This window comes from Hyperolius riggenbachi, chromosome 1, assembly GCF_040937935.1.
Source record: "Hyperolius riggenbachi isolate aHypRig1 chromosome 1, aHypRig1.pri, whole genome shotgun sequence".
Lineage (NCBI taxonomy): Eukaryota > Metazoa > Chordata > Amphibia > Anura > Hyperoliidae > Hyperolius > Hyperolius riggenbachi.
The window spans coordinates 358,800,673-358,828,269 of record NC_090646.1 but is presented as its reverse complement, the minus strand read 5'-3'; the positions used below and the strand labels follow the sequence as shown (position 1 = coordinate 358,828,269).

Below are 27,597 nucleotides of genomic sequence, written 5' to 3'. Positions count from 1 at the left end.
CCGGTATTTTAGACTTCTGGGTGAGCATTCATAAAAAAGTGTTCAGGTGCGATAGCACTGTGGAGATTCCCCGAACTAGGCTGGCGGTAGGCTTGCGGAGACACAGGAAGCTGCCGATACATTTCCCCGTGTTCCACTCTACTGCAGCTGCCTGGGAGGTCTGGGTCTCCATTAACTTTACATTGTTATCGCCACATCAGAGGGAGCGGTATTTCCCGTCCTCATACCGCTTGCGGTAATCTTTATGAATTACCATTTTGTTACATTTTTTTACGAAAATCACAGCACAAGGTGGTGATTTATCACTCTGCTCGGTAGTGTCAGTTTTTCATGCGGAAAGAGGCTTTATGAATGCCAAACTTGCTGAGTGTTCGGTAAAGTCAGCTGTTTTATGCATTTCCGCATGCGGAAATGCTTTATGAATGATAGCCTTTGATTCAAAGTAAAGTAGTCAGTGCTCAGAAATGTTCCACCAGATTATATGGTGTGTGTGTGTGGCCAGCAAAACTCTGTAATGATTGGACTTATGGTGGCCATACACGGTACAATAAAAACGTTCGATTTTCCCGTTTATTCAATCTAAATGATCGAATTGAATGAAAGTTGAAAATTATTTTTTTTCGATCAAGAAATTCTAACGATTATCCCGGTTTTTCGGGAAAAATGATCGGACATGCTGGAAAAATCTTTATATTCGATCTAACGGAATAATCAAACTAAATTATCTAATTGAAAAATTGTACCATGTATGGCCACCTTAAGAGCACCTTTTCTCTGAGACAAGGAGCAGAAAGAAGATAGGATTATGCAGAAACAAATACATATCCAGCGAATGAGGTGGATAGTTGCCAATTTACAAACTCAGTAATTTCATTGACACTGACAATTTTTTGTTTTGTTTTATTTTTTTAAAAGCATTGCATCCCTTTTCATACTACTCACTGTTTTTTTTTTTTTGTGTTTTTCTCTTTACAGCTCTCCATTGGCAATCCGTTATATGAAACATATTATAAACAAGTAAGTGTATTGCAGTTCCATGCAACGGAATTTGCGTACTTCAAGTGAATGGCCAATTTACTGTGTACATAGGCCTGGAATCGCTGAGTAACATTCTCCTAATTTGTCAGTTAACCCTAACCAAAAGGGAGTTGTTGGTATTAGTAAAACAGATTTGCAAGCAATTCAGTCAAACAGTATTGCCCTCCACATACCCTTTCTATGTCCTGGCACGTGTGTGATGACATCATTGATGCATGTCACTTGCTGAGACTGCAAATGAAGAAGACCAGGGTGGCCTCTTCTGTGGCATTAACATTCCTGGGTTGGGGGAGCATCGTGTTGTGTTCTATAGTGAAGGGAGAGCAGAGAATGAGCAGGGGTGTTCCACCAGAAGAATAATTACAAATCATAGCGTTCCCCATTGAAAGCTTGATGAAGCTCCCTTCCCCTACATTACCCTTTACTGCGAGTGATGGGCATGGCCATCATCCTCCTTCGACACATAGGAAGTGTAGCCACCTCCCCCGCTGCCCATGCTTCCTCAAATAACAAGTGCTGTACCCAACCCTTTCCCCTCTCAAATCACAAGCACTGTTTCTATCAAACCTCCCTCCCCCCTTCAGGATTGCAAATCAGCAGCTGATCTCAGTTTTGTTTGTGCTGTTATTTCTCTGCCTTTAAGCACTGCAAGGAGCAGCATGCAAACATGAAAGTTTATACCTACTTCCAACAGCAATTAGTTATGGCAAATTGGGCAAAGGCTATGAGTTTTGTCATGTTGATGCTACTAATTGCTCTTAGGCCCAGTGCACACCAAAACCGCTAGCAGATCCACAAAACGCTAGCGGTTTTTGGAGCTGATTTCAGAGCGATTCTAGGTATGTTTAGAGACGTTTTCTAAATACCTAGCGGTTTTGGGTGTGTTTTTGTGTAGCAGATTACACATATTGTTAGAGTAAAAGCTGTTACTGAACAGCTTCTGTAACAAAACCGTCTGGCAAACCACTCTGAAGTAGCGGTTTTCAGAGCGGTTTGCGTTTTTCCTATACTTTACATTGAGGACGAAATGCTTCCGAAAACCGAAAACGTGCAGCAGGAGGCGCGTTTGTGGCTTGGCAAAAACCTCAAACCGCTGGTGTGCCAAGCGTTTTTACAGGTGGATGCGGCCGGCGGATCGCTCCAAAAACCGCTCGGTGTGCACTAGGCCTTACTGCTAATTTTGTGGAGTGCAGTCGCTAAGAACTGTGACAAATGACAACAGTTAGTTGCTGCCGCTCTAATATGTCATAGTCTTTAACAATTGCATTTAATAATATTAGCAGCAGCTGCTTAGCATTTTAGTGGTTGTGACTTTTATTGGCAACAAATCTGTGTGGCTTTGCTTTTTAAGACTGTGACACGCAGATCTTACATTTTTGCTGTTACAGTTCACATATGCTATGCGTCTCTTTTTGGCAGGTGGATCCATCTTATACTGGCAGGGTTGGGCCAGCAGAAGCAGCTCTCTTTCTTAAAAAGTCTGCACTCTCGGATATTGTGCTTGGCAAGGTAAAAAAAAAAAAAAGCCTATTTTGGTTATAAAGGGATACACATGACCAAACCAATATTTTTCTGTCTTCATAAATAAAATAGCTTCCTTGTGTTATACATTTTTCTGTGATCATTTATGTGTGGCACAGATAGTTTATTTTTCATGTAAGCTGGATGTCCTAACTTGAAATGGACTTGTCCCTTACTGTTGGGAACTTTGAGTTTCTTTGAGCTTTTTACTAGTGGACATACAGCTCTCAGAAGTACCAAGACCTGTCACATGTTTCATATCTAAGGCCTGGAACCCACTGAAATCAGCAAACGCAAAACGCAACCGCTAGCGTTTTGTCTGAGCGGTTTGCAAGCGGATTCATGCGCGTTTTTGGTCATGTTTTGCAACATTGTATTTTTTTGCCCAGCGGGTGCGTAGCGTTTTGCGTTTTGCGTTTTTATCCTGATTGGTCCTGTGAATAATTTTTCATTTTGTTACAGTGTGCTGAACCGCAAAACGCTAGCAAAACCGCTCAGTTTAGGTTTTGCTGAGCGTTTCTGCTAGCGTTTCAATACTTTACATTGAAGCGCTAACGCTCCCAAAATGCTGCAGGTCCTGCGTTTGCGTTTCTGGGAAACGCAAACGCTCCTGTGGAAGTTGCCCCATCCATTAACATTAGCCCAGCGTTTTGGCAAACTGCTAGCGTATCGCAGTGCTGCCAAAACGCTGCCAAAAGCGCTCCTGTGAGTTCCAGCCCTTAAAGTGGACCCAAACTAAAAATACAAGATTTCAGAAATAAAATCTATTTTCTAAATTATAATAATAAATAGCAGCCTTTTTCAGCTGCATGATGACAAATATAAAATATTTTACATTTATTGGAGAAACCCCTCCCTTCCTTTCATATTGCCGGCAAATAATCCGGCAAACTGATGGAGTAGATGGTGTCCAGCAAAGGAGGAATTGCTAATGGCTGCCCCCAGTATAACCCTAGTTATGCAAAGAGGAGGGTGAAAAGCATGCACTGAAATGCTCATAGGCTTGAAGGAGTGTTTATTTATATTTGTATGTGTCAGAGTGCTGCAACTAAATATTTTGAATTAAAAAAATGTTTGGTTTGGGTCCGCTTTAAGCCAAACCTTTCACAGTTGTAAGCAATAGGTAGGGATCATGTGATGGAGAATCCACAGGTTATCTTCTCTGAAATCACTTTGTACAGACACTACTCAAGTCTCCCTAAGGACTTTGAATCTAATTCGATATGACTGAGAATGTGCGTGTGCTACAGTGGTACACGACTCATGGGTTTGCTCTTTACTGGCCTGTACAGAGCTAGCAGTAATGGTGAGACAAGATTTCTGCTGAAATCTAATTCTAATAATGACACACAATGGCAGATTAGGAAAATGATCAGCATCCAGCAGATATTCTCCTTGTTGTTCACCTTATCTATAAGAAATATAATAGTGTGTCCTTGTCTTACATTAAAAACAAATTATGGATTGCTATGGTGTGCCTTAAAACCACTGGTAACATTTTCTAATTAACTTGCTATTTTGTATTACATGCTTGCATGTAAAGTTGACATAGAAAGTATACTTGTCCTATATACTGTATGTTTCTTTTAGCCTTTAACATCCTTCCTGCAAGCCTTCAATAACTGTTCGCCAATGTGCGCTTGCAAGGACTAGTGTTTACAGTCATCGGCATACTATGTTGGTGCTCACCCCAGTCAGTTCTGTGTTAGGCACAGCTTATGATATGAATAGACAGGTTTGTCTGCTGTACAGCACCAGCTAGTGTCTGTGAAAGTGGGGGGCAAGAAGGAATGGCATGATATAAAAATGAAGGCTGTGAAAGCTAGGCCTCTGGTACTTTTCTGCGTGAAGGAGGGATATTTCAAAAGGCTTGTCCGCACATAAAAGATAAGTGTGCTTTATAAATACTGTTTTAGTTGTCTTGTCCTGTGCTGTAGGTCAGTGTTTTACATAGCTGTTCTTGAGTCCTATTAAGGGCCCGTTTCCACTAGGGTGGTTTCGCCGGCGATTCTGCAGTTTCCCCGCACATCATTCGCACGGGGAAACTCTGCCATAGGGGATGACGGCGCCGCGGCGGAATCGCTTGCGGGAGCGATTCGCCCGGAACCCCCCGCAGATTTCGCCACGGAGGCTGCGAATCCCATAACCGTGCATGGCACGGCTCATGGGATTCGCCTGCGATCCCGCCCACCGGCTCAGTACGGTGTGCGTCTGCGAGACGCACGCCGCACTAGTGGAGACGAGCCCTAACTGTTGTTGTTTACAAAAATTCATCAAGATTTAACTCTGTTCAAAGTTCTGTGAGATTGGATACTTTACATTGTTAGGTTTGGCCTGTGATTTAGACATGTGCCCAACAGTAGGGATGGTCAGCAAGATGCAAATAACTCAAAATGTATGCAGAATTATGCCAATTTTCAATGCAAATTTATGTTGCTTTTAGATGCACCAATCGTATTCCACTTTTGGGGGATTTGATTGGTCCATTTTTAAGCTGCATACATTTGCAAACAGAATTTGCATAATCCTTAATCAGCTCATAATTATTTGCATCTCATTGACCATCCCTGCCCAGTTTCTTATCATAGAGTTTTTCCCATCTGAAATATGCACTGGCAAACACAGCTGAGTGAGGCTACTTACACACCAGGATGTTGCGTTTAGTGGACGTTATAGGGCACATAACGTGCCCCTAACGCAACGCGTGGTGCTCTCTGAGGTGGACGTCAGAGTGAGCCGCGTTGTGCAGCTCACTCTGGCGTCCGTGATGCGTACTCTTGGACGCATGCGGCATCACGTGGTCCCGCCCGGCCAATCGCCGCACTGAGCGGCCGCTCCAGGAAGTAAACACTGCACGTCACACCGTGCAGTGAATATTAATTAGCCATGTGCCTGGCCGCTCTCCACTCCTCCCTAACACTACTGAGCATGTGCGCACAGTCTAATGCGGCTTAGCCGCGCATAACGCACAGCATGCAGCACTCTCAACGGATGTGCTGCGTTACAATGTAACGCAACGTGGGCACTGTGAACAGCCCATTGATTTTTTCATTACTGTGCGGTGGGGCTGCGTTACAGGCTGCACTAACGTAACTATAGGAATAAAGTAGTAGTAATTTTACAGCTATCCTACTAGCGCCATTCTCTGGCACTATTTTGATCGGTGCCATTTTTATAGGTATGCACACAAGAATATTGTGCAGGTTTTTCTGAATTGCATACATTGCATCGTTTTCGCCGACAGGCTTGGTCACGTGTATTTTTCTTCGCGTTCCCATCCGCATTAGCATCCTGCGCCTTAGCAGGACGCTATTGAGGCCGAGAACATGAAGAAGGATACGTGTGGCCGGGCCTGTTGGTGAAAACGAAATTAGCTGGCGGAGGGGGACCGGAGGATTTACGAGTGACTCCGAGGGCACGGGATGACTGCAGGGGGCTGGTAGAAACCCCAGGAAAGTATAACTGAAAGTAGAAACGAAATTGAGGAGGCCATCCATTGAGGTTATGGATGTCAGCATTGTCAAGACTCACAAACTGCTGCAAGAATATGGGAAAACTCACTTCATGTAAACTTTCAGCATTAATAGGAATCTAATTTGAATGCCCATATTTACCTATTACTGTGTAATATCCGGGCAATGCTGAAAAAACATCTATACAGAAAAAAGATGGCCTCTGATGATAGGTGGAAAACAGTCTGTGAATCATTGAACCTTTGCAGGAAATGTATGTCGTGAGGAGGACAATATTTGAAAATAGAAAAATGTTCAAAGCCGTTACATTTTGAATGGCAAAAAGTCTCATTACTTTATCAGCCCTTGTAATTATGTTTTCATTGACTCTAAAGGGAACTCATTGTTGAAATTATGCACAAATTGAATTACATGTATATTTGTAGAACCCAACCGTGAGTTAAACGTATTCCCTGCGCTGGTAATGATGCATAAAGGTTCTGCCTTTAATTAACTTTAATGGTATGTTAGATGTGTCAGGATGTTCGCATGGAACGCATATTTCACAATAACATGGTCAGTCGAGAACGGTTACCAGATTAAAGTGTACCTGAAGTCAGAACTTTCTCTCTGCTCTAAAGGTTATTATGCTGTTGCTTATCTTTTAAAGAAGAACATTTCTTTGGTAAAGCTGATACAAATCCTAAAATAAATCTGCTTTCTTTCTACTTCCTGCTTTCATGGAAGCAGACATATTGTTAACATCCTGTGCAGTCAAATGGGCTTATCTGCCATGGCAGTCAGGTGACACAGGGGATAGATCACATTACAACTTGTGATTAGACACAGATGAGTAATTAGACAGGCTAAACTCTCTAAATACATGCAGGATGCAATTCTCTGTTTCCCTTCTGTCCTGTGCAAGAGATCAGGTCCACTTTAATACAAAATTTGATTTGCACAAGATCATCTTGGTTAAATGTTTCATAATCTATTTCTTTTAAGAAGACTTGTAGTCAAGTTACAAACTGCAAACTGAAAAACTTTATTCAGTAGCGGAACTGAATAGTTAAAGAACACTAAGGCCTCAATTCACTAAGATCATGCTAGAGATAATAAGGCAAGAGAAAACTTACCTCCACACGTGAGAGAGTTATCTTACCTCTTCATTCCTTAAGTTACCTCTCCTGTAGTTAATTTACCTCCTCTGTAGTTAATTTACCTCCTCTGTAGTTAATTTACCTCCTCTGTAGTTATTTTCACATGCAGCTAATTAACAGCCTGTCTTTAACTCTGGAGTTATTTTAAGGATTGGAGAGTTAATTTAAAGACAGAAGAGTTAACTTTAGGCTTGCCTGAGGTAAAATGTTTCCTGAATACTACATGCCTTATCACCATGGTAACAACTCTAGAAGAGTTATTAAAGACAGGAGATAAGTTTAGTGAATTGAGGCCTAAGTGTTTTACTTACCTGGGGCTTCTGCCAGCCCCTTGCAGCCTTCCTGTCCAGCGCTGGTCCTCCACGATCCTCCGTTCTCCCGCCGCCAGCTAGTTTTGGTTCGGTCGACGTGACAACTGTGCCTGCTCGCCCCGGGCCATGCTTATCTTTCTTCGCATTCCCACCATCGTTAGCGTCCTACGCTATTGCGGGCAGGAACGAGAAGTAAGATGCATGTGGCTCGGGACGCGCAGGCACATTTGCTGTTGACTTACAAGTTGACGGTATGACTGAACCAAAACTAGCTGGCGGCGGGAGAACAGAGGATCGTGGAGTACCAGCGCTGGACAGGAAGGCTGCAAGGGGCTGGCTGAAGCCCCAGGTAAGTGAAACACTTTGGTTTTTTTTTTTAACTATTCAGGTCCACTTTAACCTTTTAGCAGCCCAAATGCTTTGAATGCTTTGTATCTTCCCTGCTTTCAGGCCTCGTTCACATCTAAAATCGTAATCGCAAGCGTTTGCGATTTTGTGCGGCTTTTTTTCCCCTCTTGGCGCTCCACTGCGCACTGTGTTTTTGGTAAAAATCGTTTTTCTAAGCGCTTTTCCAAAGCAGTTTTGTCATTCACTCCCTGACGCAAGTCAGGAAGTGAACTGTTTGACCCGGAAAAAAATAAATACAATGTATTTACTCTAAAGAACGCTAATGCAATCGCTGCATAAAGCAATTTTGTGAGCATTTAGCTCTTCCTATTCCTTCCATTATAGCAAAAACGCCCCACAGATGGTACAGGCACTACTTTGCAGACTGCAAAGCGGACAAAAAGTGCTGATATGAACCTTCTCATAGAGATTTATTGCACAAGCGGTTTGTGGGCGATTTTGAAGATCACCTGCGCTGGAAAAAAGGGCAAAAATGCCCGTAGTGTGAACGACCCCTAAGAGGATCTTTCTGTATAGAAACTAAAAGCAGAAGTCCTTGGCCATTGTCTCACACAGCCCCCTAGTGTCAAGTAGCCATAAATACACATTACAGCAGTTCATGTAAGCTATATATTGCCTAGATACATTTGTTTCAAGCCAATCAAAGAAGTTATAAAAATCAAAAACTTGCTACACTGCTGACTCCCCTCCTCCCCCACTACCTCCTACAGCATATTTGATCCTGACTAATGGTGTGTACTGCTATTGTAACAGAAATCATCTACTATACATAGATATTTTGACAGAGACAACTTTTTTTTTTCTTCTTATTTTGGTTCTGTACATTACCACAAATAATTTTAACCACTTCAGTACGAGCGGTCTCTAGCCCCTTAACCTCCTGGCCGATAATCCCGAGCTCAGCTCGGACTATACCGCCACGGAGGATTTCTCAGGCCCTGCTGGGCCGATTTGCATTTTTTTTTGTTCCATGCAGCTAGCACTTTGCTAGCTGCATGTAACATCCGCTCGCCTCCGATCCGCCGCGTTATAGCCGCCCCCTCCCGCCCCCCCCCCGCCGAGACCCCATGCGCAGCCTGGCCAATCAGTGCCAGGCAGCGCTGAGGGGTGGATCGGGACTCCCTTTGACGTCACGACGTCGATGACGTCATCGTGATCATCGCCATGGTGACGGGGAAGCCAAACAGGAAGTCCCGTTCTGAACGGGATTTCTTATTTGCTCTGATCGCCGGAGGCGATCGGAAGGGGTGGGGGGATGCCGCTGCACAGCGGCTATCATGTTGCTAGCGCTAGGCTAGCTACATGATTAAATTAAAAAAAAAAAAAAAAAAAGTGCTGCCCCGCCCCCCTGGCGATGTTATTGTATCACCCAGGAGGTTAAAGAGGAGCTGTCAGCCATACTATTCCAGATAAAAAAAACATATATATTATATATATATTATCACTGTATATATATCAGATAAATACTAGCTCTACTTACATAACATGTGTATTGCACTGTCCAAGTGTTGATTTCAGTGAATTTTATAAAATAAAAAAAAGGTAAATCGAGAGAATTCTGTTCGCTGGCAAGGGCCATCTTTACTCCCTCCAGTTGAAGCCAATGGTGAGGTCATTTCCTCCCTTACTCCCCCCTCCTCCCCACACCAATAGCGAGCGTTGATTGTAAATGCAGGGAATCCCTAAAGAAATGGTAGCAGGGGTCCCCATGGATGCGATGCGATACGGTGGTGGCAGGCATTGCCCACATGAATTAGCGGAGATGCCCCCCCCTGCGTATTAAGGAGCTGGGGACATGAGGATTAATCTCTGCAATAAAAGAGTAAGATTGATTTTAAAGTTATGCATTGCCTTTTTAGCATTCCTTTTCTATGATCAACAGATAGAAATAGAGAATTGATCTTGTTTTTCATGCATAACAGTTACTCTTTAAAGAGAACCTGTACTGCGTAAAAATATTTAAAATAAACACATGAGGTAACTTCAAATGAACATTACATAGTTACCTTGCCATCAGTTCCTCTCAGAAGCTCACCATTTTCTTCTGACAATAATCCCTTCCAGTTCTGACAATATTTTATCAGTGACTGTCAGTAAAATATCAGTAGCTGTCAGTTATAGCTGAGAGTAAAACTGATGTACCAGGTAATGTCCATGTTTCCCTATGGCTCAAGTGGGCGATGTTACAGTTTAACTGTGTGCTGACCAGAAAGCTGTTATGGGTAATGGCCATTTTTAAAATGGAGGACGGAAAATTCCCTTGATCACAGTGAACAAACAGGACGCGGGACAGGAGAAAGACACTGAGGAGTAGACTACATGGAAGGTAAGTATGACTTGTGTATGCTTATTTTGACTTTTAATTTTCAGTTCAGGTTTTCTTTAAGGACCAGAGGCTGCTGGTATACAAAAAATGGGGCTTATCGATGTTGCGTGGCTCTCCCATCACTTAAACTCACTTGCTCTGACGTCACTAGAGCTCTGTGAGCTGGTCATGAGCCGATTTCAGTAGTCAGTGTGAGCCAATGAGATTGGCTTACAGTGATCACAGGGTCAGGAGCCTGATTGGCTCGTGGAGCTCTACTCTCATACCAACAGCAGGGCAAGTGGGCTGCAACTGCGGGTGATTGGCGGGAGCTAATTGAAATCTAAGCCCTGGCGGTGATAACAGGTCCCAAACAGGGCGTAGATTTCAATTAGCGAGGTCCAGTTTCTCTTCACCCTGGAAATGATTCTGCGATATTCACCACTGTTGTCTTTCGTGGATGTCCTGGTCTTTGTGTTGCTGAGTTCACCAGTGCTTGCTTTCTTTCTCAGAATGTACCAAAATGTACATTTTGCCAGTCGTAATATCGTAGCAATTTCTCGGATGAGTTATTTTCTGTTCTCGCATGTTAAGGATGGCTTCTTTCACCTGCGTGGACTGCATGTTGTCTGTTCATTGCAAAATCTTCCACATGCAAGCACCTCAAATCAACTCCAGGCCTTTTATCTGCTTAATTGATAATGATGGATTTGCCCACATTTGCACATGAAATAGCCTTTGAGTCAGTTATCCAATTACTTTTAAACCCCTGAAATGAAGGAATTGTGTTAAAGTGGACCTGAACTCAGAACTTCCTCTCTACTCTAAAAGATAAGCAACAACAACTCTTTTTTTTTACAGCTGATACAAATCAGAATCAGAATCAGAATCTTTATTTCGCCAAGTGCGACCGAGGTCGTACCCGGAATTGGTTGTGGTTCACATGGCAGCAGCAATAGAGCAAAGACAGAGATTGGCATAGACAGTAACATAATACAAGCAAGACAGGCATAAGACAATAACAATAATACAAGCAATAATACAAGCAAGGTCAGGCAGGTAACGTCAGTTTTAGGGTCGGTGCAGTACAAAGTGCGGTTGGCTCTTGCAAGAGTCCTCCGGGTTGGATATTGTGCTGCTCAAGGGATAAAGTCACCTCCTTCAACCCTTTGAGTAGATTCTACCAGAAGTGACAGCTGGGTTATTTACTGGCCCGGGAGTGACTAGACAGGCTAATTTGACCTGAGTGCGGCTAGCGTACCGACGAGAGGCAGGAGTTCAACAGGAGGGCTGCTTGGGGAAAAAAGGTGTCTCTACGCCTGTTAGTCTTTGGGCGGATGGTCCTGTAGCGTCGGCCCGATGGGAGGAGCTCAAAGAAGCGGCAGCCTGGGTGGGAAGGGTCCCGGGAGATCCTGTTAGCCCTTGTTTTCATTCTGGTGGTGTAGAGGAGGTCTAGAGGTGGCAGAGGAGAGCCAATGGTTCTTTCTGCTGAGCTGATAACTCTTTGAAGCTTATACTTATCACTGGCGGATGCTCTTGCGTACCACACAATGATGGCGGAGCAGAGGGTAGCTTCAATAGTGGCAGCGTAGAAGCTGGACAGCAGCTCCTGAGGCATACCAAATTTTTTCAATTGGCGCAGGAAGAATAGCCTCTGCTGAGCCTTCTTCTGGATTTTGGTGGTATTCTCCGCCCACCTTAGGTCGCTCATTAGGGTTGTTCCCAGGAACCTAACACTAGAGACCCTGGTCACTTCAATCTCATTGATGAAGATTGGTTGTTGTGTGGGGGGGGTGTCTCCTGAAGTCCAAGATCAGTTCCACTGTTTTGGCTGCATTAAGGACAAGTTTGTTGACCTCGCACCATCTGCGGATTCTCTCTATCTCGCTGCGATAATCATGTTCACCCGCCTCACCGATGAGCCCAATGATAGTGGTATCGTCCGCAAATTTAATGACCTTTACGGAGTCGGCGGAGGAGGTGCAGTTGTTGGTGTACAATGAGAACAGGAGAGGGGACAGAACACACCCCTGTGGAGCACCTGTGTTGGTAGTGCTCACACTGGAGAAGCAGTTGCCAAGCTTCACCTGTTGCGTCCTGTTCGAGAGGAAGTCCTTTACCCACGCGCAGAGTGTGGGGTCGGCTCCGAGATGTGCCAGGTTGTCGATCAATATATTTGGACAGATTGTATTAAATGCAGAGCTAAAGTCCAAAAACAGAATCCTAACGTAGGAGTTTGGTCTTTCCAGGTGTTCCGTGATGAACGCCAGACTGATGTTGATGGCGTCATCCACGGACCTGTTTGCCCTGTACGCAAACTGATGTGGATCGAGGAGGGGGCTGGCAAGGCACTTCAGGTGGGCAAGGACCAGACGTTCAAGGATCTTCATGACTATGGGGGTGAGGGCCACAGGCCTGAAGTTGTTGTGTTCTGTATTACCTGGCTTTTTTGGGACCGGTATGATTGTAGACCTTTTGAGACAGGAGGGGACACTGCCTTCCGCCAAGGACCTATTAAAAAGGGAGGTGAGCGTGGGGGCCAGCTGGTCTGCGCAGGTTCTCAGGCAAGTTGGTGACACGCCATCCGGGCCAGCTGCTTTCCTGGCGTTGAGTCTGTGGAGGTGCTGTAGGACGTCTGCTTCCCGGACAGCTACCGGCCCTAGGTCAACTTGGGCCCTCAGTGGGAGCTTTTCCGAGGGTGTAGGGTTAGCAAGCTGCTTGGGATGGTGTTCGAAACGACAGTAGAACTTATTTAGATCCTCAGCCAGTGAGGTGCTGGGGGTTGCATGCTGGGGGGGTGGTTTGAAGTTCGTAACTGCTCTGAGGCCTTTCCACACCTCGCGTGGGTTGTTTGACTGGAGGAAGTGTCCCAGCTTGTCGGAGTAGGCCCTCTTTGCAACGCGCAGTTCACGATTCAGGGCGTTCTTTGCATCCCTGAACTCGACTGGGGTGCCGTGCTTGTGCGCCACCTCCTTGGCTTTCCGGAGGTGGCGCAGCTTGCTGTTGAACCATGGCTTGTTATTCGGGAAGATCTTGTAGGTCTTTGAAGGGACACACATCTCCTCGCAAAAGCTGATGTAGGCGGTGATGTTCTCTGCCCATTCCTCCAGGGAGGGTGCCTCTAGGGCCGACCAGTCGGTGCAATCAAAGCAAGCCTGTAGCTCCATCTTAGCCTCGGCTGTCCACCTTTTTGCCGTCTTTATGGCGGGCTTTGTAGTTTCAAGGTGCCTTCTGTAGGTGGGGATCAGGTGGATTAGGTTGTGGTCAGAGTTTCCCAGTGCAGCACCTTGAGTGGCCTTGTACGCATTCCTGAGAGTCGTGTAACAGTGGTCTAGGGTGTTGAGGTTCCTAGTGGGGCAGGAGATGTGTTGTTTGTAGCGGGGCATCTCCTGGCGCAGGTTGGCGCTATTGAAGTCGCCCAGGATAATGAAGAGGGCCTCCGGGTAGGCAGATTCCCACTTGGAGATGCTGTCGCTGAGTGCACTCAGGGCATTCTTAGTATTTGCGTCAGGGGGGATGTAGACCCCATAGAGAACGATGGAGGTGAACTCCCTGGGGGAGTACTGTGGCCTACAGTTTATAGCTATGAGCTCGACATCAGGGGAACAGATTTTACTGAGGGTGGTGGTGCTGGAGCACCAGGTGGTGTTAACGTAGAAGCATATGCCGCCCCCTCTTTTCTTCCCAGACAGTGCTTGGTTGCGGTCTGCGCAGAGTAGGTCGTAGCCTGGCACCGCAATGGAGTTGTCAGGAATGCCGTCATTCAGCCAGGTCTCGGTAAAGCAGAGAACCGGGGTGCTGCTGCCGATCGAGGGCTTACTGCTAAGTAGTAGGAGCAGTTCATCGACTTTATTTGGTAGTGAGCAGACGTTCCCTAGCAGGATGGCAGGGATGGGAGAGCGCAGGCCTTTCCTCTTCAGTCTCACCCGGACTCCTGCCCTTCTCCCTCTGTGGCGGCGTTTCCTTAGGCAGTATTCAGTGTTGCTGACTAGGTGAGTGATGTGAGCGCAGACTGCCTTCCACAGGGAGGAGTCTGTAGGGGGGTCCCTGGCGAGGTGGGGATCCTTGGCGAGGGGGTCCCATTGTATGAGCACCTCTCTAGACAGGGTGGCTGTGTGCAGCATTTCCAGGGAGGTGCCAGCCTAGCTTGAGAGCGATGGCAGGTAGAACATGTCCCCAGCAGTACAGCGCAGGGATGCAGTACAGCAATGCAGTAGTACAGCACCAGTACAGAACGCGGGGGGCTTGTGTTAGTGTTACGGGGATGCTCAGGTCAGGGAGGACAGATCAGTGCACAGATCGGTACATCCACAGCAGTACTGCACGGTATACGACAGTTCAGTACAGGTCGGTCAGACGCGGTTCTGTGTGAGACTGCATGGAATACGGAAGTTCAGCCCTGTGGCGGGGGGAGCCGTGATTGCACAGGGATGCAATAGCAGTGACACAGTGATGCAGGAACACAGTGCAGAGTGACAGTTTGGCACAGTGATGCAGGAACACAGTACAGAGTGGCAGTTTGGCACAGTGATGCAGGAACACAGTACAGAGTGGCAGTTTGGCACAGTGATGCGGAGCACAGTACAGAGTGGCAGTTTGGCACAGTGATGCAGGAACACAGTACAGAGTGGCAGTTTGGCACAGAGATGCAGGAACACAGTGCAGAGTGGCAGTTGGCACAGTGATGCAGGAACACAGTACAGAGTGGCAGTTTGGCACAGTGATGCAGGGACACAGTGCAGAGTGGCAGTTTGGCACAGTGATGCAGGAACACAGTACAGAGTGGCAGTTTGGCACAGTGATGCAGGAACACAGTACAGAGTGGCAGTTTGGCACAGTGATGCGGAGCACAGTACAGAGTGGCAGTTGGCACAGTGATGCAGGAACACAGTACAGAGTGGCAGTTTGGCACAGAGATGCAGGAACACAGTGCAGAGTGGCAGTTGGCACAGTGATGCAGGAACACAGTGCAGAGTGGCAGTTTGGCACAGTGATGCAGGGACACAGTGCAGAGTGGCAGTTGGCACAGTGAAGCCCAGAACGGGAACAGCAGACCAGACAATACGGGGTGGCAGTTTAGCACAGAGGAGCCCAGAACAGAACAGCAGACCAGCAGCACAGGAGAGCAAAGCAGTATTGCAGTACAGCACAGGGACAGATGGTGAGCAGATCGGTACAGCACATGTATGCTATGGGGCAGATCAGCAGTAGTTGGTTCTCACCCTGTGTCGCAGCGTCCTTCGGTCAGGGGTCAGCAGTAGGTGGTGAAGGCTGGATCCTATGCAGAGGTGAGGCCTGTGGTGTTGAAGGCCGCGGATCGAACGGCAGGCCCCGGGGCCCTGTGGATGGAGGGAAGCGGTGATGCAGCCAGCTGTGGGGCCCGGAGGAGCGTGGTGGAGGCCGGGAGGATCGGCAGCAGAGAAGGAGGCAGCAGAAGACAGGATCCCAGTGTGCAGCGTCTGGAGGAACTCGTGGTGGAGCGGTGGTGCAGCCAGCTATGGGGCCCGGAGGAGCGTGGCGGAGGCCGGGAGGATCGGCAGCAGAGGGCAATACATCTGCGGTTTGTCTACTTCCTGATTTACGGAAGCAGACTGAGGGCTGGTGCACACCAAAACCCGCTAGCAGATCCGCAAAACGCTAGCAGATTTTTAAACGCTTTTTTTTATTTTTATGAGGCGTTTTGCTAGCGTTTTGCGGATTGCTGCTGCGGTTTTCAGTATAGTAGATTTCATATATTGTTACAGTAAAGCTGTTACTGAACAGCTTCTGTAACAAAAACGCCTGCAAAACCGCTCTGAACAGGCGTTTTTCAGAGCGTTTTGCGTTTTTCCTATACTTAACATTGAGGCAGAAACGCATCCGAAATCCAAAAAATGCCTCACCCAGGCATTTTTCGTTTCTGCAAAACGCCTGCCGCTCTGGTGTGCACCACCCCATTGAGATACATTGACCAAGCAGATCCGCAGCCGCAAGCGGATCTGAAAACGCCCAAAAAGCCGCTCGGTGTGCACCAGCCCATATTGTTAACATCCTGTTTTTACCTACCGGTATTAGGTCTCTGCCATGGCAGTCAGGTGACACAGCTGAAGACATCAAATTACAACTTTAGTCACAGATGAGGGGGAATTAGACAGGCTAAACTCTCTAAATACATACAGGGTGCATTTCTTTATGCTTTCCTTCTGTCCTGTGCAAGAGTTCAGATCCACTTTAAAAATGTTTTAGAGTCCTCACATTTTTATGCAATTGTTTAGTTCACCCCACTGAATTAAAGCTTAAAGTCTGCTCTTCAACTGCATCTGAGTTGTTACATTTAACATTCATTGTGGTAATGTACAGAACCCACTTTTGTACACTAACATGTGATCATGGTTTTCAGTAGTAGCAAGGAAATGTAAGAAATAAGAAATACAATTTGCTGAAATTAATTGGCCTGGAGCACTTGCAAGCCTCTTAATAAAGTAACTGTCAAAGGGTTAAAGTTGCAATAGACGAAGCTTGATTTTATCAAAATAAGGAATTATGTTTTTTTCTATCTTTAATTATACCTTTGCTCTTGTGTTACTACAGATTTGGGACCTTGCTGATCCAGAAGGGAAAGGTTACTTAGATAAACAGGTATAAAATAATTCATTTTCTTTTGTTGTTGAGCAACCAATTCAATTTTTTAAGCATTGTATCTATATTCTTGTTGGGCAGGGATTTTATGTTGCTTTACGGCTCGTTGCCTGTGCACAAAGTGGACATGAAATTAACCTCGCAAGCCTAAATATACCAGTGCCACCTCCCAAATTTGTAAGTGGATTTTTTTGTTGTTATTTTTCCTCAGTATTGGTTACTTGGAAAACTGTCAGCAATATTTTTATATGTCCATGACTTATTTTCAGATTACAGTTTGCAGGTTACTCATATTGTTATATATTCAGTCTCCTCTGTTAGCTCAGCTCTCGTGTCTCTTGCAGCTCACCTAACTTTGAAGCCTCTATTTCCATATCATATTGGTTTTCACATCATTCTGCTTCAATGCTGTTAGTGGACACTGTGCTAGTGGAACAAAAACTCCAGTCTGAGCTAGGCCATGTCACTAGAGCAACTTGTAGCTATTGTGGTAGTTGAAGGGACAGAGTCTGGGGATGTGATCAATAATGAGAAAAGGGAGACCGAGAGCCCAATATAGTGTAGTATGTTGTATAAATAGAGAAAAATGTTAAAAGTAAGTATTATACTTACAAACCTGGGTTGCTCTAAGGCAACCACTGTATACGCAGGTGGGGAGATTAAGCCTGACCCCACTCAGGACTAAGATGTCGCTCTCTGTAGATAGGAAAAGAGGGTATATCACCCTTCCACCAAGGGTGGACAACTTAATATGCAAGGATACAGAGGCGCCAGTAGGATAAAACAAGATAAAAGGTTTAAAACGGTTTAGGTGGCGGTGGTGGACCGTCCACACACAAACAGACAAAAAATCGCTGTTGATTGTAGAAAAAAAATTCACAATTTATTCACATACTCCTACATAAAAGTGCCAGTGTAGGAGTATGTGAATAAATTGTGAATTTTTTTTCTACAATCAACAGCGATTTTTTGTCTGTTTGTGTGTGGACGGTCCACCACCGCCACCTAAACCGTTTTAAACCTTTTATCTTGTTTTATCCTACTGGCGCCTCTGTGATCAATAATGTTTACAGTATACAGTGGGTTGCAAAAGTATTCGGCCCCCTTGAAGTTTTCCACATTTTGTCACATTACTGCCACAAACGAATCAATTTTATTGGGATTCCACATGAAAGACCAACACAAAGTGGTGTACACATGAGAAGTGGAACGAAAATCATACATGATTCCAAACATTTTTTTTACAAATAACTGCAAAGTGGTGTGTGCATACTTATTCTGCCCCCTTTGATCTGAGTGCAGTCAGTTGCCTATAGACATTGCCTGATGAGTGCTAATGACTAAATAGAGTGCACCTGTGTGTAATCTAATGTCAGTACAAATACAGCTGCTCTGTGGGGGCCTCAGAGGTTGTCTAAGAGAATTTTGGGAGCAACAACACCCTGAAGTCCAAAGAACACACAACAGGTTAGAGATCAAGTTATTGAGAAATTTAAAGCAGGCTTAGGCTACAAAAAGATTTCCAAAGCCTTGAACATCCCACGGAGCACTGGTCAAGAGATCATTCAGAAATGGAAGGAGTATGGCACAACTGTAAACCTACCAAGACAAGGCCATCCACCTAAACGCACAGGCCGAACAAGGAGAGCGCTGATCAGAAATGCAGTCAAGAGGCCCATGGTGACTCTGGACGAGCTGCAGAGATCTACAGCTCAGGTGGGAGACTCTGTTCATAGGACAACTATTAGTCATGCACTGTACAAAGTTGGCCTTTATGGAAGAGTGGCAAGAAGAAAGGCATTGTTAACAGAAAGCATAAGAAGTCCCGTTTGCAGTTTGCCACAAGCCATGTGGGGGACATCGCAAACATGTGGAAGAAGGTGCTCTGGTCAGATGAGACCAAAACTAAACTTTTTGGCCAAAATGCAAAAGGCTATGTGTGGCGGAAAACTAACACTGCACATCACTCTAAACACACCATCCCCACTGTCAAATATGGTGGTGGCAGCATCAAGCTGGTCAGAGTTGATGGGAAGATGGAAGGAGCCAAATACAGGGCAAACTTGGAAGAAAACCTCTTGGAGACTGCAAAAGACTTGAGACTGGGGCGGAGGTTCACCTTCCAGCAGGACAATGACCCTAAACATAAAGCCAGGGCAACAATGGAATGGTATAAAACAAAACAGATCTATGTGTTAGAAGGGCCAAGTCAAAGTCCAGATCTAAATCCAATCGAGAATCTGTGGCAAGATATGAAAACTGCTGTTCACAACGCTGTCCATCTAATCTGACTGAGCTGGAGCTGTTTTGCAAAGAAGAATGGGCAAGGATTTCAGTCTCTAGATGTGCAAAGCTGGTAGAGACATACCCTAAAAGACTGGCAGCTGTAATTGCAGCAAAAGGTGGTTCTACAAAGTATTGACTCAGGGGGCCCGAATAATTACGCACACCCCACTTTCCAGTATTTTTTTGTAGAAATTTTTTGGAATGAGGTATGATTTTCGTTCCACTTCTCACGTGTACACCACTTTGTATTGGTCTTTCACGTGGAATTCCAATACAATTGATGCATGTTTGTGGCAGTAATGTGACAAATGTGGAAAACTTCAAGGGGGCCGAATACTTTTGCAACCCACTGTATCTGGTTCTAGATTTCTCCCATCTGTGCTGCCATTTTAATAATCTGCGTTGGGATTTTGTGTCCTCCATGAGACAGGTGCTCAGGTGAGAAAAAAGATCCATCCCAGGATCTGCTGTTCTCCCTGGGAGAATTGATCAGGTGTGTGTAAATGGCTGATTGGCTAAGGCTGAAGTCAGCCCTCATCTAGGAAGGCACTTGGGTCCATATGCAATTCATCTTTTTCTCCTAGGTGATATTTTCACACCTTATCAATACATTACCTTTTAATCCTCCAGCAAGCTAGAAAATACACAAAATCATTTTGATAGTACTTTTTCTACTACTTTTGGTACGGCACTTTTTTTAAAATTGTGAAATGCTGAAAAGTTATTTTAAACAGAAGATGAACAATTATCTCCTAGGAGAAAACTTAGGAGAAAAAGAGAATTGCATATGGGCCATGGTGTGCTGGGCTGACAAACAACATCATTAAAACTTGTGCTAGTAAAGACTGCTGTTCTTTTAAGCTGGTTTGTTTGAGATAAGCCTTATGCTGGGAATACACGGTACGTTTTTGCAGCTCGATTTTGCGTCCGAACGGTTTCCGCGCTCGATTATGCGGGCGATTTATCATTTCTCATTGTTCCCTATGCATTATCAAGCACGGAATCGATCGGACGGGAGATCGGACATGTTGGAAATTATCAATCGAGCTATCTAAATGGCTCAATCGAGCGGCAGAAACGTACCGTGTATTCCCAGCATTTCAGTTATATAGTAGTTATTAGCCCATCTAGTGGCAAGGTTTTTTATTTACTGTGTATTTTGTTGCCCGTTTTTCTGTAATTGTGAACAGTCTGCATTTATCCTGTATGGTAAAAAATAAACGCTGGATTGCTTTGCACTGAGCCAGTCCCAGAACGCAGAAAGCACCCACTACCTATTCTTCTGTATTGCACAATGTATAAAATATTGCTGTAATCCGCGACAACACATCTATTTACACATCACTGTCAGACAGAGATTTGTAGCTTATTATAGCTTTTGTCAGTGACACAAAATGATGAGGATTTCCAGGCTTTTGGCAACAGGTAATTGCTAGCCAACCCACTCAGTGGATTAGCCACATAGAATTAAGAATCTACATTATACAAATCTGAGTATGCAAGAAAATGCTGCAACATGCAGAATGAAAATCGTTGCAACATATTCACTAAGGCAGAGAGAACAGCTATACTGTATGCATTCTAGCTAGATACTGCTACATGCATTCTAGGTACTTGAACCAGGGCACTAATGCTGTGTAATTGCACCCAAGATGTCACAAACTTACTCAGCGATTTTGAGAGACATTTTAATACTAAAAAAAACTGCTCTTTTTGCGGTGATTTGAAGTAATGTGATTTCGAGCCCGGCATTCCTTGAATGAAATCATTCCGGAAATGTTTTAGGCACCATTCTTGTGATTTCAGCAAATCATAATCGCTCCTGTGGAATCACTGCCATAGGCTTTCATTTGCAAACCACCTTTGTAATCACCTGCGATTCCTAGAAAGCGCAAATCACTTCTGTAAGTGTTCTAGTGTGCCACAGGCCTAACTCGAGGGGATTGTCTGTATTGTGGATCTTTCAAAACTTTATTGATGTTGTGATTGATACCAAAGAAACTGATAAAATCTTAAGTCAAATATAAATCTTTTAATTTTGTGTTAATATTCTATGTCTTTTGCTTTGAAGAATGATACTAGCAGCCCTCTTTTGATCACTCCACCTCCTGTTGAGGGGCACTGGTCTGTTCGGGTAAGTACTGTTCATTTTATATGCTTAAAAGATATGTGTAGTTCTTTCACTGTGTAAACTTCATGAATTATAGCTGCAAGAACAATAGTGAATGCTTGTCCCATGAAGTAATGACAATGTAATAGGGCATGAAAGTAAAGGTAATGTGATCATTGTAATAGCATGAAGAGACAGTGACAGGAGGATTAGACAAGAGTGGGGGAGGGGGGCACTGAGAGTAAAAAGAGGAACAGAGCAGGCAAAGGAAGGAAGAAATTGTGAAGCTAGAGGAAGAAGGATGTACTGACTGGTAACAGGAATACAGATGTGACGGCTACAGAGCTGGCGGAAGAACTGAGAAGGAAATAAGGTGATGGTGTAGTAGAACACACAATTGGAGAAGGGACAGCGAAAATAATGAGAAAAGAGGAAAAACAAAGTGAAGGCTTGGAGCATGAGGTGGGACAGAGGAGGTGCAAACTTGGCACACCATCCTACAAATAACACGCCAAGATTTTGGCATCAAATGGAGCGCAAGTATGGGGAGGCTGTGATAAATTGACGAATATGTCGCATTGACTGCTTGCTAAGAGAAAGGAAGTCGCGCATGACAAATTGATGCCCAAATAAAAACTGATCCGTTTGATGGATCAGTTTACATATGAATCAATATTCTATGTTTTATTGATTGTTAGCGATTTTCACAAATACTGTCACAATATGGGAATTGTAGACAAAACTTGTTTTTGTTTAGAGAGAATGAAAAAGTTCAAGCCCTCTGGTGTGCATTTTCACTGTAGAATACGCTAAGACCTGGTGATTGTATCACTGGCTTACTAGTCTAGTGGATTCTGCAGGAGAATACTCTGAATGATGAATGGGGGGATCTTGTCTCCCCTTTGTCAATTGGAATAGGCTGAACAACAAGCATTAACCTGTGTTATATTGTTGTAATGCTATCCCTTTTTGCTCACCAGACAGAAGAGAAAGCCAAGTTTGATGGGATTTTTGATTCGTTATTGCCAGTGAGTGGCTTACTTTCTGGAGACAAGGTGAAACCGGTACTTATTAACTCCAAACTACCTCTGGACATACTAGGACGGGTAAGACAGTGTACAATGTACACAAAACACATTTTTAATTAGGAAATAAAATGCACATTAATAAAAATTATTTTATTTGTAACCTGTTCTTGAACTTTTTTTTTTATGACACTTGTTGCTAGTTTTCCAAAAGATCTTTGCAGCCACACCTAGATAAATATTGAAAGTCAAATATCACCATAGTGGAAGATGTGTGTAGGTTTCTCTCTTTCATTCATCTCTCTCTCTCTCTCTCTCTCTCTCTCTCTCTCTCTCTCTCTCTCTTTCTTTCTCTCTCTTTCTCTCTCTCTCTCTCTCTCTCTCTCTCTCTCTCTCTCTCTCTCTCTCTCTCTCTCTCTCTCTCTCTCTCTCTCTCTCTCTCTCTCTCTCTCTCTCTCTCTCTCTCTCTCTCTCTTTAATTTATTTTCACCTTTACTTCTGTTAAAGTGAAATAACATTGGCATTTACTTAACTGGGGCTTCTTCCAGCCATCTGAAATCTTCCTAGTCCCTCACCAAGATTCGGAGCTCAGCTGTTCTTCCATTGGGCCCTCCATGATCCGACCGGCTGATGAGTCAGCCAGCCACTGCGCATCCTCAATCATGCTCTCACAGCCAGGAGCATTTTGCACATGCACTGTACCAATTTTTGTGCAAGCGCAGAATGCTCCCGGCCACGGCAACCCATTTGAGGAGATGTGCAGCATCAGGCCACGCATCTAGTATTGGAGGAGGAACAGTTGAGCGCAGAATCACAGCAAGGAACCAGAAAGACTTCAGGGGGGCTGGAAGAAGCTCCGGGTAAGTAAATGGGCAATTTTTTTCACTTTAAGAGAGACAGGGCAATGTGGTAACAGGAGTGCTTGAAAAAGTATATTAATGAAGCTGTCTTTTGACAATAGGTGTGGGAACTCAGTGATATAGACAAAGATGGACATTTGGACAGGGATGAATTTGCAGTGGTAAGTAAAATGCTGTTTATCGCGGCACAGTGTTTTTCAGTGTTTTAAATTTCAGACTGACATTACTGTGAATGAGTGCATTTCTTGGAATGCGTGGATGACATTGTAATACAGTACATACTGTAAATTATATTGATAAGTAGAATGTTTACAAGTATGCTTCATTTGATAAATGGTCTGCATGAAATTCTATTCCACTGCTCAAGTCACTTACTTCTACTGTTCCAACCTGAATTTCTTGCAGGTTTTTGGCACTCTCTTATTCCCTTCCAGATCCCATAATGTAGGATGCATTTATTTGTTATCGTGATGATCTGATTTTCAACTCTTGACTGATGCTTAATAAATACATGAATAATGTTCTGGGGCATGAAATTATGAAAAAACAAAACTGAATTTTTTACCTTATTTTATGGACAACACTTTTTCTCCCCCCAAAATAGGAGGGAAAGTCACTGCGTCTTATCGTCCAAATACAACAATTTATGCCAGGCATCTGTCCCCTGTCCTGAGTCTCCCCCTGTGTCTTCTGTCCCATGTCCCTGTGTGTCCTGTCCTCTGTCTTCATGTGTCCCATCCTCTATCCTGTGTCCCCTGTCATCTGTCCCCGTGTGTGTCTCTACGGCATCCATCCATGGAGTGTGCAGTCTGTGGCTTGCCGCATAATGGCACACAGTGCAGAGATGAGACGCGGTAATCCTCCGTAGAGTCGCTGGGGGGTCGGTGCTGGCAGCCAAAGTCTCTCTCTTTACTTCTGCATGTGTCACTAATGCGTAAGTGAAGAAAGACAGACTTCGGCTGCTAGCACGGACCCACCCCCCAGTGGCTTTCCTACGTAGGATAACTGCTTCTCATCTCCACACTTTGGCACTTTTATGCAGTAAGCCACAGCCTGCACACTCCCTACGGATGTCATACAATGCCCCTAGAGAGATACACGGGGACAGATGAACAGAGACATGGGACAGAAGACGGCACACACAAGACAGAGGACAAGGACACACAGGACTCGGGTCAAAGGAGGAAAGGAGACAGGGGGCACATATGAGGACTCGGGGCACGAATGAGAACGCAAGTGAGACAAAAGGGGGACATAATGATTGGGGGGGGGGGGGGGAGAAGATCCTAGGTGCTTCTTATGGTCTGGAAAATATGGCAACTACAGTTTTGAGATGATTGCACTCATTATCATACATGAGCTAACACTGCATTATTTGCTGTACTTTTAAAAGAAGCTGTAGACCACCTGGAATTATTCACATGCATAGGTGCTGTTCCAGATGCCCTTTCTCATTCCTCTTACTATTTCAGTAGGTCTACCATACTTTAAATGTTTGAATTACTCACTTGTTAGTAGTAATAATTCAGCTCCTTGGTGTTTCTTCCTACTGCCTGTTACATGTTTTGCAAAACGGCTGAAGAAGAATTAGAAGGAATATTAATGACAGGAGATAAAGGGGCCAGGGCCGGATTTACATCACAGGAGCCTATAGGCACAGATGTCCTGGCACCCTAGACCCCGCCCTCCATGAACCTACAAACCACCACCAAACTGCACCACAAGTGTGCTGGCTGCCCCAGCTGTCACTTCTCTTTGTTTCCGTTGCCTGTCATAGCTATAGGTGTCCCTTAGCATTAATTAGCCAGAAGTATCCTCGTTATTAAGTAGCTAAAGGTGCCCCCAAGTATAAGATATATAGAGGAACCTCAGTATTAAGTAGCTAGTGGTGCCCCCGACTGAAGGGAGATCTCATTAGTGGAATGCTGATACCTGGGTGAGTAACCTCTCATTTATGCTCTCATCACGACTCTGCATAGGAAAGGAGGGAGGGAGGCACTCAAGGAGGGGAGTGAGCCACCACTCCATCATCAGGCGCCTGTAGGCACATGCCTACAGTGCGTTATGGTAAATCCAGCCCTGAAAGAGGCACTGAACAGCAGAGAGCTTGAGGAAATTATTATTGAAATGGACAAAATAACTGAGAAACTAAAGACTTGTGTAGGAATTTAGGATTTGTTGTTAGATCTCCAAAGACTTGTAGTCTATATTTAACTGCCCCTGCTTCAGTAAATTGTTCAATTAAATATTTGGTTGTCATCTGTTAATATTATGTGTCATATTGGCCTCAATTCACTAAGCTTATCTCCTGTCTTTAATAACGTTTCTAGAGTTATCACCATGGTGATAAGGCATGTAGTATTCAGGAGACATTTTACCTCAGGCAAACCTAAAGTTAACTCTTCTGACCTTAAAGAGAACCTTAACTGATCGGGGGGTAAAAAGTTTCACTTACCTGGGGCTATTACCAGCCCTCTGCAGCAGTCCTGTGCCCTCGGAGCCGCTCTGGAATCCTCCGGTCCCCAGCTGTCACTTAGTTCCGTTTTTGACGACTCGCCAGTCGGCCGGCCGCCATGCGTATTATTGGACGCATTCTCTATTGCAATTAGCGCTGTTGCGGACCGCAACGCGTACAAAAATACGCATTGCCGCATATCTACGCGTGCGGAATGTGGCAACGCGTATTTTTGTACGCGTTGTGGTCCGCAACAGCGCTAATTGCAGTAGGGAATGCGTCCAATAATACGCATGGCAGCCGGCCGACTGGTGAGTCGTCAAAAACGAAACTAAGTGACAGCGGGGGACCGGAGGATTTCAGAGTGGCTCCAAAGGCACAGGACTGCTGCAGGGGGCTGGTAATAGCCATAGGTAAGTAAAAACCTCTTTACCCCCGTTCAGTTAAGGTTCCCTTTAAGTTAACTCTTCAATCCTTAAAATAACTCCACAATTCTAACGTTAAAGACAGGCTGCAAATTAACTGCGTGTGAGAATGACTACAGAGGAGGTCATTTAAGGAGTGAAGAGATAAGATAACTCTCTCACTGTGTGGAGGTGAGTTTTATCTTGCCTTATTATCTCCAGCATGATCTTAGTGAATTGAGGCCGATATTGAGTCTGATTTTATGTTCAAGTGGACTTGGACCCAGGGCCGGTTTAAGCAACAATGGGGCCCCAGGGCAAAATAAACCTAGGGGGCCCCCCCAACATATACCCCGCCCGGAACAAAAATCGGCATTAGGGGACCTTTTTTGCAGCTGGTATAGTCAGGGTGTGAAGTCCCAAGCGGTCGGAGCTCCACATTCTGGCTACCCCAGCCTGCATGGGGGACAAGGGGTTAAAAAGTTTCAGGAGGGGGGACCCCACATAATTAAAAAAAAAAAAAAATTCCCACACTCTAAACATAAAAAAAAAATTGGGAAAATAGGAAAAAATGCCAGGGATCTTCATACAGCCATATTGCGGCTGTATAGCGATCCCTGGCCAAAGCGCTGCGGCTGCGTATGGGCCCCCTGGAAACCCCGTCAGGAAATGGATTGCTCTTTCTTTTGATACATGTAAAATTACACTACACTACACTACTAAAAGTGTACACTACACTACTAAAAGGTTTGCTACTAAAAGTGCCATTTACCGCATTTAAAAGTATACTTTTTTCCTTCAAAAGTTAAAATTCGGTTTTCTCAAAAACTATAAGGTCTTTTTGAAAAATTGTTTTTTCCTCTTATCCCTAATGATCTCCTTAACATATCCTGCACATCTAGGGTTTCTAGCATTTAAGGTGGATTTGCTATTAACCATTAAAGTCGGCAGGTTTTTAAATGTGTATTTTTTTTCCTTTGAAACTTTAAAATCGATTTTCTCAAAAACTATAAGGCCGATTTGAATTTTTTTTTTTCCTCTTGTAGTCACTGGGGGCCCCTACAAGCTCTGGGGCCCTGGGGCAGCTGCCTCCTTTGCCTCTATGGTAGCGCTGGCCCTGCTTGGACCCAAATCACTGAGTTTCCTGTATAGAAGTTCTGACATGCCAAATCAGTTTTTCTTTAAATTTCTATAAACTGCTAATTAATTATGCATGGATTCATTGTGTAAATTCCTATTATGTGTATATTGGCTGTGTAATTAGTATGTGCATATGTAATTGGTGGGACACAGGATTAAAAAGAAATTATTTGGCACTTTTGAACTATTTAACACATATATAGGAGACTGCTTGATTTGGGTATGAAGCCACCCAAATATACATTTGAAAAAAAAAAACATATTGGGGTCTAACAGACCAACTACAAATACATTATTTGGGTTTATAATGGTGTGAACCATACACAGAATTAATGTGCCACCAACTGAGGTTACCTGCAGTGATCTGGACTTTCTGTGTATCACAGCATTTCTATTGATTAATAAAAGCTGGGGGTTTCAACTAGATCACTGGTATAAATAGTGATGATAAAACACAGCCAATGAGGTCACTAAAGGTAAACCTGCATCAGTGTGTAGGTGGCC

The 27,597-nt window shown here is 44.5% G+C and overlaps 1 protein-coding gene across 4 annotated transcripts in view; it reads left to right on the top strand.

The window, feature by feature from the left end:
• Positions 1-27,597, top strand: part of EPS15L1 (epidermal growth factor receptor pathway substrate 15 like 1) — a 260,710-nt gene that overhangs the window by 47,769 nt on the left and 185,344 nt on the right. For all 4 annotated transcript variants that reach the window (XM_068234205.1, XM_068234203.1, XM_068234202.1 and 1 more), the window contains exons 2-8: positions 976-1,017; positions 2,458-2,547; positions 16,766-16,813; positions 16,895-16,990; positions 21,171-21,233; positions 22,190-22,315; positions 23,196-23,255. In XM_068234205.1, coding sequence (XP_068090306.1) covers positions 976-1,017; positions 2,458-2,547; positions 16,766-16,813; positions 16,895-16,990; positions 21,171-21,233; positions 22,190-22,315; positions 23,196-23,255 — 525 coding nt within the window. The remainder of the gene's footprint in view (positions 1-975; positions 1,018-2,457; positions 2,548-16,765; positions 16,814-16,894; positions 16,991-21,170; positions 21,234-22,189; positions 22,316-23,195; positions 23,256-27,597) is intronic.